Genomic DNA, 11423 nt, shown 5'->3' on the forward strand with positions numbered 1-11423 from the left:
TTAAGTGGTCATTTATTCTTTCATTTCAATGAGAAGTTATAACAACCAGCAAAGTCAACAGAAGCTCAAAGCGATTTACCGGAAACTTGAGAAAAAGCTGATGGTGACCGTCTTCTGGGTTACTGTGCTGTGTTGACTGGTAGCTGAAATGATGTACTTTGGAGTAAACAGCTGGTTTCTTAATTAATTTACGAATTAAATTAATAAAACTGCGTATTTGCATCACATTCGTGATTTATTGCATAATCTGTGCCTGCAGGATTGATGGACAGCTGTCGAGCCGCTTTGAAGCAGCGGGTCAGTATTACTGAGCTGTTGAGCAGCAGTCGATCGGAGCAGCGCCACCTGCTGGGCGGAGAGGAGAGTACAGGACTGAAGGAGCACACGGATCAGAACTGTCTGTACTGCAGTGGCCTCGCTGCCCTGGGAGAGAGCGCACACACTCCTCTCAACAACACACACCTGCGCACCGGTGAGTACGCAGCCTGTAAGACTGCAGTTTAGTCTCTTGCGCCCTCTAGAGGCTTCCTGCAGTAAAGTTTTAAGCTCACCCACAACCATTTGAGCCCAGTGGTCTATTTAGATTAAACATCCTGGCAGCACTTGTCTGATTGCTGATGCACTGAGTGTGTTTACATGCGCTTAATAATCTGATAACTGCAGAAAATCGGACTTACGTGCTCTTCAGTAATCAGATGATATGAAACTCCAGGTCCACGTGAGTCGGACTGGTAATTCCTCATGATCGTGATAAATGACTCTCAGTGTTTAATGATATTAAATGCATTTAAAAATGACCGGAGTGTGAATCTCTCCTCTCCTGTTTAGACCTGACTGATGGATTCTCCTCCCACTGGCAGCCCAAAGCGTCTCATACTCACCTGGAGGTGGTGGCGCAGTCCAAGTTCTCCGGGGTTTCTGGGTGCAGCGATGCAGCTGTGAGCCAGGGTTCCTCCAGCAGCACGCCCAGCACCGAGATACTGCTGGGTCAGTATAGTAAAACGGAGCTTTAACACGCGATTTTCACATAACGTAAGCTAACGTAAGTGCCACGCCGTACCTGATGGGCTAACTCGGTGGATTATCTTCTGTCTGAGGCGCCTGTGATTTTAAATACTGCTCTTTTCCTTTGAGTGACTGGTCAGCTCATTGATTGGGTTTGCGACTGACCGTCGTTAGTTGGCAGGTCATTTTTAACCAGCAAGCCAAAAATCAAGGATGGAGCCCATTTAAAATCTGCTGTTAATTGTCCTGACTGTGGTTCGGAAGTCTGTCCCATTCGAAGCCTCATACCTGGTATGTCCACCGAATTCTGCGGTGTCTCGTAATGAGCAGGGCTCCTTAAATGGTTGGGGGAAGGAGGTCAGGAGACGCACTGTGTTGCAGTGCATGCTGGGGACTATTCCACAGGCCGAGTAAGACAGTGTCACATGGGGCTTACAGGACACACAGTACAGTGTGAATCATCTCCATCCCTAACACTGTGTGTGTGTGTGTGTGTGTGTGTGTGGGTGTGTGTGTGTAGGCGGTAAAGTGATCTCGGAGGATGGTACTGCCTGCCGAGTGCTGCTGAGGAAGGAGATTCTGCGTCTGGTCATCAACCTGAGCTCGTCTGTCGGTACCAAAGGAAACGAAACCGGGCTGCTAACGTAAGACCATCACACCGAGAACGTCTGTCTGTGTCCGTGAGAAATTACCCACAGTCCCCTTCTAACGCGGCCCCATTGAACAGCCTCCTGCTCTGAGACTGAGAAGTGATGGCTTTGCCGTGTTATGATCATATAGATGGGCTGTTCTGGCGCGTTAGGCTTTAGTTCTGTCTGAGAAATATGGGCCAAGCCCAAAACACCATGAGTCCAGATTTAAACCCTGGTCTTGGTCTGCCAGTAAACTCTAACCAGCTCTGCAGTTTCTCCGCTGTGGCGCCGTCAGTGCTGAGCGGATCGTTACTGACTCGTCTTCCTGTAGACGACTGTCTGAACGCTCACAATCAAAATGCGTACACACACACACACTCACACACACTCTCACACACACACACACACACACTCTCTCTCTCTCTCTCTCTCTCTCTCTCTCTCTCTCTCTCTCTCTCTCTCTCTCTCTCTCTCTCTCTCTCTCTCTCTCTCTCTCTCTCTCTCTGTCTCTCTGTCTCTCTCTGTCTCTCTGTCTCACACTCTCTCTCTCTCTCTCTCTCTCTCTCTCTCTGTCTCTGTCTCTGTCTCTGTCTCTGTCTCTGTCTCTTCCGTACAGAGTAATGACCCCTCACTGAACCATTTGAATGATTAATGGGTCCTTGGCCTCATGAGAAGGGCCCTCAGATTGATGGAGAACGTGCTTTAGATGGTCCCGTATAGAACCTTTTTGAAAAGGGTTCTGTACAGCACCACAGAATGCTTCTGTTATTATGATGTCAAGCTTCAATAAAAGACTGCTGTATAGAACCTTTTTTAATTGAGTTATTTTGAGTGTTCATCGTTCTATATAGAACCTTTTTCTTTACCAAAGAACCAGTCTTGCGTTGATGGCACGTCTTCTGTCGGTTACGAATGTAATAATCATCTTATTGCGCTTCACTGTAGATACTCAGGACTGGAGAACGTGCCCTCTGATCCTGGGTTCTTTGTTGTTTGTGGTACCTGATAGGTCATTTGAAAATGAAGAAGCCGTGGATCAGCAGGTGTCTGCAGGCTAATGGACAGGCAGTGTGGTTCTAGGTTCTTCAGTCTGTCTGTCGGCGTGCTGTTTCGTGCGGCGGTTAATCCGGTGTTTGTGTTTGCTGTTCCAGGATAAAGGAGAAGTTTCCGTGTGCGTTTGATGACGTGTGTCTGTACTCGGAGGTGTCCTTCCTGCTGTCTAACTGCAGGTTCCGGCTGGCGTCCCGACGCTTCATCCAGGAGCTCTTCCAGGACGTGCAGTTCAGTCCGGTGCGCTCGCTGGTGCTCAGCTCGGCGTTAGGATGCTACAGATCAGCGCTGATCATTATGGATGATCATGTTTATATTTATTAATTTATTCGTTCTCCTTTCGTTTAAAGTGTAGTGTAGACTAAGGTACCGCAGTGTAAGGTAAAGAGTTGTAAATTAATACAGTGGAATCTAAGGTAATGTAATGTGTAATCTGAGGTATTGTAGCGTAATCTAATCTAAGGTAATGTAAAGTTATTAAATTACTGCAGTGTAATCTGAGGTACTAGAGTGTAATCTAAGGCAATGTAATCTAAATTAATACAGTGTAATTTAATAAAGTGTAATCTGAGGTAATGTAGTGGAATCTAAGGCAGTGGAATCTGAGGCAGTGTAGTGTAATCTGAGGTAATGTAGTGGAATCTGAGGCAGTGGAATCTGAGGTAATGTAAAGAACTGTAATCTGAGGTAATGTAGTGGAATCTAAGGCAGTGTCATCTGAGGTAATGTAGTGGAATCTAAGGCAGTGTCATCTGAGGTAATGTAGTGTATCTAAGGCAGTGTCATCTGAGGTAACGTAGTGGAATCTAAGGCAGTGTCATCTGAGGTAATGTAGTGGAATCTAAGGCAGTGTCATCTGAGGTAATGTAGTGGAATCTAAGGCAGTGTCATCTGAGGTAATGTAGTGAAATCTAAGGCAGTGTCATCTGAGGTAACGTAGTGGAATCTAAGGCAGTGTCATCTGAGGTAATGTAGTGGAATCTAAGGCAGTGTCATCTGAGGTAATGTAGTGTATCTAAGGCAGTGTCATCTGAGGTAATGTAGTGGAATCTAAGGCAGTGTCATCTGAGGTAATGTAGTGTATCTAAGGCAGTGTCATCTGAGGTAATGTAGTGGAATCTAAGGCAGTGTCATCTGAGGTAATGTAGTGGAATCTAAGGCAGTGTCATCTGAGGTAATGTAGTGGAATCTAAGGCAGTGTCATCTGAGGTAATATAGTGGAATCTAAGGCAGTGTCATCTGAGGTAATATTACTCTTCGTTTGATTCCTCTGCAGCTGTTTGATCAGGCCGAAGCGGTCTTATCCAAACCGGTCAGCTCTGTCTGAGAGGAACCTGCTGCGGAGTCCTGAGAGTTTCTTCCACCTCCTCTTCTATCCACTCTTCTCCATCCCTCCTTCCCTCTGTCCAGCCTCCTGCTCCTCCCTTCGTTCGATGAAGGACAAATCCAGCAGAGAAGGTGGGTCCTGTGTTCATGCTGGAGAGAAAGAAAGGTGAGGAGGGTGGAAATGTCCCTCGCTTTAAAAGACCGCCTCTGAACAGAGCTACAACGCCACCTTCTGGACTTGCACTGAAGTTCTGGAGGAGTCGCAGAGTACCAAATCAGATGGAGCCGAGAGAACCTCACTAGAAGCTAAGACTAATGGAGGGTTCTCTCTGGTTCTACCGCGGGACATCTTTAAGGGTGATCCCTCTGCCCGAGGGCCGCGCTGCGCTGGGAAATGAGCCGCTCTCAGCGCCGAAACACTACAACAGGAGAAACTCGGCTCCCGGCTGAGTTCAGGACTTCCACACGGTGATCACAGGACTGACTCCACAGTCAGAAAAGCCATCGTGTTTAAATTATTTATTTTTTCCTCTTTCTCTGAGTTTTTCAGTCCAGACAATCAGGTGTGAGTGTTTTATTGCACAGATGTTCATACAGTCCTCCTCGCGTTAGTCACTGCATGTAGATACCGAAGAAAAAGCTCTTTAGTCTCAGTCTCTTATACACTACAGGCCAAAGACGTGGAAACGGTCTGCTTTTTAAACCAATGTTAATACTTAGAAATATCGTTAGTGTTTTACAACAAAAGGGCCTGAACTGAAACTTACGGCAGTTTGGGGCCCGCCCGCCCGGCCTCGGCCTGGTTGGGGCCCGCCCGCCCGGCCTCGGCCTGGTTGGGGCCCGCCCGCCCGGCCTCGGCCTGGTTGGGGCCCGCCCGCCCGGCCTCGGCCTGGTTGGGGCCCGCCCGCCCGGCCTCGGCCTGGTTGGGGCCCGCCCGGCTGTTTAGCCCTAGTCTTAAAGGCACAGCGACAGAAGTCTGTGTAACTGTGAGCGATAGAGCGACGCTGGAAATGATCGTATAGAAATTCATAATGTTTTCGGTACAAAGATCCACAGACACGTTCTAAGTGGAACTCAGGGAGAACAATTCCAGCACGACCGGAATGCAGGATATGGGCTCTTGAATCAGCTCACCAGTCACAGAACATGCTAAACAGCCGGAGCAGTTCCAGAAGCTTCCAGAGGCCGTGCTCTCCACTCCCGTGTGTTCTGTATGGTTAATAAGCCTGGTTCCCACCGTTTGGCCTGTAGTGTAGTTACTGACCCCCCGCCGCCCCCGGCATGCTGTCTTAGGGTATTTGCACATGTAGAGTGTGAGTGAGTAGCAGTAGAGCCGACTGTAGATTACAGTAGTTTTATAGACGTTTAACCAAAAGCTTTTCCCAAAATTTCTTACTGAGCTGCTGCTGCTGTGATTTAGCTTTATTATACGCCCTGCCTGCCAGAAGTATTAGGACACCTCGCTTTCCAGAATGCCTGCAACCCCGGTCTTAGTCCGTCTGCAGTCAGATTTAGTTCTGGTATTTTGGTACGAATCCGAGTTTTTACTGCCGACAGCAGGTTAATGAGGCAAGTGAGGCGAGGCAGGTCGGAGCGCTCGCCCTGCTGATACACCTGAGCCACATCACGGCGTCACTACACTCACCTCACGGTGGCGAACAGCTCTGACTGCACACGCCGCTCTATTACGTTAGTGTTCAGTACATATAGGACTTGATCAGAAGTTTTAAATGCCGGTTTGGCGGATTAAATGAGTAAATGATGCTGTTTGATTGGTCCACATTGTGAGCTACAGGTAGTAAAGAAAATGGATCAATAAAAAAATTTAAACTAATTAAAGTGAGACCTGCCAATTTGGCTGTAAAGAAATCAGAGTTGGGCTGAGAGTTAGTGATCACTACCTCTGTAATAAATACAGTTATAGAAACTCTGTCAGCAGCATATCAAGTTTTGTTTGTTTGTTTTTGGGCTTTTAGGTTTGAAAATTCTGCCAAAGATTCACCCACACCGATCAACCCGTCCTGATACATTATACACCTGTGATTAACGTGTTTAGCTGCCTTTTTAAATGAGAACTGCTAAAGCTGCCATAGTCCTACGTAACGAATAAAGCCAAAGGCCACGCCTACTTCCCCCCCTTTGCTGTGATGTCAGCCGCTGTTGGGCCAGAGGGTGAAGATAAAACGTTAAACGCAGCTGCTTTACGGTGAACTAAACCTGCACAGGGAGGTTTTTGAGTGTGAAATAAACACTTAGATAAAGGCTGACGGAGGAGGCAAGGTGCCCAGGCTGCTGGCAGGCAGTGTGTTTGTGTGTATTTGGTTTAGATTAGGTCTAACATGATTTTAAACCGAGCTGGTCTGAGGTGAGTGCGGTGCGAGTGCGTTTGGCTATCGGGGCTGGGACGATGACCTGATTTAATGAGATACTGTGATATTAAACCCAACGATAATCGCACCAGGTTAAAGTTTTAATAATGCCAATCAGGAGGATTAGCCTCCTTTTAAAGTGCTGGTGGACGTGTTTACAGTCAGAACCTGAGCAGGAAGCAGCGGCTGTGCTGGAGATCAGCTCATATTCATTTACATTGTAGATGATTTACCCGTTAAAGCTATGCAGCAGGTTTAAAGGGCCCATACCCTGGGCTGAACATAGTTTAGCCTACGGCACTTTAGCTCCACCCATTCATCCTGAGGGTACAGTGCAGGACAGCCAATCAGGGCATGGCTCATTTACCTACATCAGTCTAAACAATTTCTATAAAGAGATCAGAAATTCTGTGTGAACCGTTTTCGACTCCTAAAGCCACACAGGTGCTGAGAGTGGGATATGGGCTCTTTAATGAAACGTGACAGTCAGAATTCCCTCAGCAGCGGCGAGCGGGCGGACGGGCTCCAGCAGGGGGCGCCGCAGTCTCGGAGCTCGTCAGAAGCCCTGCGCTGCGGGGTGTAAGCAGCGCTGGTGGTGATGTGAAGAGGTTTATTTCCTGAGAGCTGCGTTTCCTCTGCTTCCTCTCTGTTTCGCACCGTTTCCACTGCCTGGCCTTTCACTCGGCTCCAGCCGCGCTGCTCAGCGCGAGATCTGATTGGACGATTATTTTTGTATGACGTAAGCCGCCCAGAGCTGTTCTGAATTTGTATGAAAGCAGAGAAAGAAAAACAGATATTTATATTTTTCCTAAAGATGATATTGATAAGAGGCTGTAATTTAAAGGAGTTTGTCTGAATGCTCGTTCCTGCTGTACAGTGTCCTCTGGGACGCAGTGAGAAACGTAGTCTTATCAAAGGGAGTTATTATTATTATTATTATTATTATTATTAAAGAAGTCAAACAGTCACCCTGAGTCTTTGCCAGTGTTCTGTGTTATGCAGGTACTGTCCCTTTAAGACTGTCTAGTATGGCCAAAACAGTCAGATGTCCACATACTTTTGGCCACTAGTGTTTGTAAATGAAGTAGGGAAGCCGTCCAAACTGAATCAGGGTTAATACAAAGGCTGGACAGTAAACGGTACGGTTGAGAGTATCAGTGCGTAAAAATGTATGAAACTCATTAATAATAATAATCAGACTTTCATAATCCGGGCCTTTTAATGCGCATTTGAGCTTTAAAGAGTTCCACCGAACAAAAGTAAAAGAAGCATGATGTTCGGTGGAGTTCCATACAAAATATGTGACTTATAAGCAAAAGAAAGCAAAAACACTGAAGTCTGTTAATACATCATGACGTGTTTGCTGAGATGTGTTGCTCCTCTCGGCGCTCTGGTTCTGCTTTTCTCTTGGCGCTCGTCTCACTGTGGAAACACTGAGTCACCGTCAGATGGAAGTGAGAGAGACTGAGCGGAGATATGAAGGATGCTGCGGCTGATAAGAGGAGAGAGTTAGCAAGTCATCATTTCACAACCACAGTTCTCCCCTCAGCAGCTCCACGAGGGGCTCAGAGCACAAACACTCGCTCACGCTTCATCACTCACATCACTGAGGGGTTCAGACCTGACTCCAAGCCTGAAGGACGCAGAGGATCCGAACTCACTCTGAGTGTACAGGAACACCACCTCACTGACTCTACAACACCACACGGCTTCTACTGTTTCATTTAAAAAGCTCTATAATGTTCATATGATCCACACAGTCGCTCTGACAGACTGTAATACACTACAGGAAGCGTAGGGGGCGATACGGCTTCTACTGTTTCATTTAAAAAGCTCTATAATGTTCATATGATCCACACAGTCGCTCTGACAGACTGTAATACACTACAGGAAGCGTAGGGGGCGATACGGCTTCTACTGTTTCATTTAAAAAGCTCTATAATGTTCATATGATCCACACAGTCGCTCTGACAGACTGTAATACACTACAGGAAGCGTAGGGGGCGATACGGCTTCTACTGTTTCATTTAAAAAGCTCTATAATGTTCATATGATCCACACAGTCGCTCTGACAGACTGTAATACACTACAGGAAGCGTAGGGGGCGATATGGCTTCTACTGTTTCATTTATAAAGCTCTATAATGTTCATATGATCCACACAGTCGCTCTGACAGACTGTAATACACTACAGGAAGCGTAGGGGGCGATACGGCTTCTACTGTTTCATTTAAAAAGCTCTATAATGTTCATATGATCCACACAGTCGCTCTGACAGACTGTAATACACTACAGGAAGCGTAGGGGGCGATACGGCTTCTACTGTTTCATTTAAAAAGCTCTATAATGTTCATATGATCCACACAGTCGCTCTGACAGACTGTAATACACTACAGGAGGCGTAGGGGGCGATACGGCTTCTACTGTTTCATTTAAAAAGCTCTATAATGTTCATATGATCCACACAGTCGCTCTGACAGACTGTAATACACTACAGGAAGCGTAGGGGGCGATACAGCTTCTACTGTTTCATTTAAAAAGCTCTATAATGTTCATATGATCCACACAGTCGCTCTGACAGACTGTAATACACTACAGGAAGCGTAGGGGGCGATACGGCTTCTACTGTTTCATTTAAAAAGCTCTATAATGTTCATATGATCCACACAGTCGCTCTGACAGACTGTAATACACTACAGGAAGCGTAGGGGGCGATACGGCTTCTACTGTTTCATTTAAAAAGCTCTATAATGTTCATATGATCCACACAGTCGCTCTGACAGACTGTAATACACTACAGGAAGCGTAGGGGGCGATACGGCTTCTACTGTTTCATTTAAAAAGCTCTATAATGTTCATATGATCCACACAGTCGCTCTGACAGACTGTAATACACTACAGGAAGCGTAGGGGGCGATACGGCTTCTACTGTTTCATTTAAAAGCTCTATAATGTTCATATGATCCACACAGTCGCTCTGACAGACTGTAATACACTACAGGAAGCGTAGGGGGCGATACGGCTTCTACTGTTTCATTTATAAAGCTCTATAATGTTCATATGATCCACACAGTCGCTCTGACAGACTGTAATACACTACAGGAAGCGTAGGGGGCGATACGGCTTCTACTGTTTCATTTAAAAAGCTCTATAATGTTCATATGATCCACACAGTCGCTCTGACAGACTGTAATACACTACAGGAAGCGTAGGGGGCGATACGGCTTCTACTGTTTCATTTAAAAGCTCTATAATGTTCATATGATCCACACAGTCGCTCTGACAGACTGTAATACACTACAGGAGGCGTAGGGGGCGATACGGCTTCTACTGTTTCATTTAAAAAGCTCTATAATGTTCATATGATCCACACAGTCGCTCTGACAGACTGTAATACACTACAGGAAGCGTAGGGGGCGATACGGCTTCTACTGTTTCATTTAAAAAGCTCTATAATGTTCATATGATCCACACAGTCGCTCTGACAGACTGTAATACACTACAGGAAGCGTAGGGGGCGATACGGCTTCTACTGTTTCATTTAAAAAGCTCTATAATGTTCATATGATCCACACAGTCGCTCTGACAGACTGTAATACACTACAGGAAGCGTAGGGGGCGATACGGCTTCTACTGTTTCATTTAAAAAGCTCTATAATGTTCATATGATCCACACAGTCGCTCTGACAGACTGTAATACACTACAGGAAGCGTAGGGGGCGATACGGCTTCTACTGTTTCATTTAAAAAGCTCTATAATGTTCATATGATCCACACAGTCGCTCTGACAGACTGTAATACACTACAGGAAGCGTAGGGGGCGATACGGCTTCTACTGTTTCATTTAAAAAGCTCTATAATGTTCATATGATCCACACAGTCGCTCTGACAGACTGTAATACACTACAGGAAGCGTAGGGGGCGATACGGCTTCTACTGTTTCATTTAAAAAGCTCTATAATGTTCATATGATCCACACAGTCGCTCTGACAGACTGTAATACACTACAGGAAGCGTAGGGGGCGATACGGCTTCTACTGTTTCATTTAAAAAGCTCTATAATGTTCATATGATCCACACAGTCGCTCTGACAGACTGCAATACACTACAGGAAGCGTAGGGGGCGATACGGCTTCTACTGTTTCATTTAAAAAGCTCTATAATGTTCATATGATCCATACAGTCGCTCTGACAGACTGCAATACACTACAGGAAGCGTAGGGGGCGATACGGCTTCTACTGTTTCATTTAAAAAGCTCTATAATGTTCATATGATCCACACAGTCGCTCTGACAGACTGTAATACACTACAGGAAGCGTAGGGGGCGATACGGCTTCTACTGTTTCATTTAAAAAGCTCTATAATGTTCATATGATCCACGCAGTCGCTCTGACAGACTGTAATACACTACAGGAAGCGTAGGGGGCGATACGGCTTCTACTGTTTCATTTAAAAAGCTCTATAATGTTCATATGATCCACACAGTCACTCTGACAGACTGTAGTACACTACAGGAAGCGTAGGGGGCGATACGGCTTCTACTGTTTCATTTAAAAAGCTCTATAATGTTCATATGATCCACACAGTCGCTCTGACAGACTGTAGTACACTACAGGAAGCGTAGGGGGCGATACGGCTTCTACTGTTTCATTTAAAAAGCTCTATAATGTTCATATGATCCACACAGTCGCTCTGACAGACTGTAATACACTACAGGAAGCGTAGGGGGCGATACGGCTTCTACTGTTTCATTTAAAAAGCTCTATAATGTTCATATGATCCACACAGTCGCTCTGACAGACTGTAATACACTACAGGAAGCGTAGGGGGCGATACGGCTTCTACTGTTTCATTTAAAAAGCTCTATAACGTTCATATGATCCACACAGTCGCTCTGACAGACTGTAGTACACTACAGGAAGCGTAGGGGGCGATACGGCTTCTACTGTTTCATTTAAAAAGCTCTATAACGTTCATATGATCCACACAGTCGCTCTGACAGACTGTAATACACTACAGGAAGCGTAGGGGGCGATACGGC

The 11423-nt window shown here is 46.0% G+C and overlaps 1 protein-coding gene across 1 annotated transcript in view; it reads left to right on the plus strand.

Annotated features, from left to right (window-relative positions):
- The window catches only part of rictora (RPTOR independent companion of MTOR, complex 2 a), a 32626-nt gene extending 25276 nt beyond the window's left edge, over positions 1–7350 (plus strand). The window contains exons 36-40 of the mRNA XM_017686229.2: positions 260–472; positions 829–987; positions 1526–1649; positions 2789–2927; positions 3964–7350. Of these exons, the coding sequence (XP_017541718.1) occupies positions 260–472; positions 829–987; positions 1526–1649; positions 2789–2927; positions 3964–4014 (686 nt within the window). The 3' untranslated portion in view covers positions 4015–7350. The remainder of the gene's footprint in view (positions 1–259; positions 473–828; positions 988–1525; positions 1650–2788; positions 2928–3963) is intronic.
- Positions 7351–11423: the final 4073 nt, after the last annotated feature.

Source organism: Pygocentrus nattereri, chromosome 20 (genome assembly GCF_015220715.1).
Source record: "Pygocentrus nattereri isolate fPygNat1 chromosome 20, fPygNat1.pri, whole genome shotgun sequence".
Taxonomy (NCBI): Eukaryota; Metazoa; Chordata; class Actinopteri; order Characiformes; family Serrasalmidae; genus Pygocentrus; species Pygocentrus nattereri.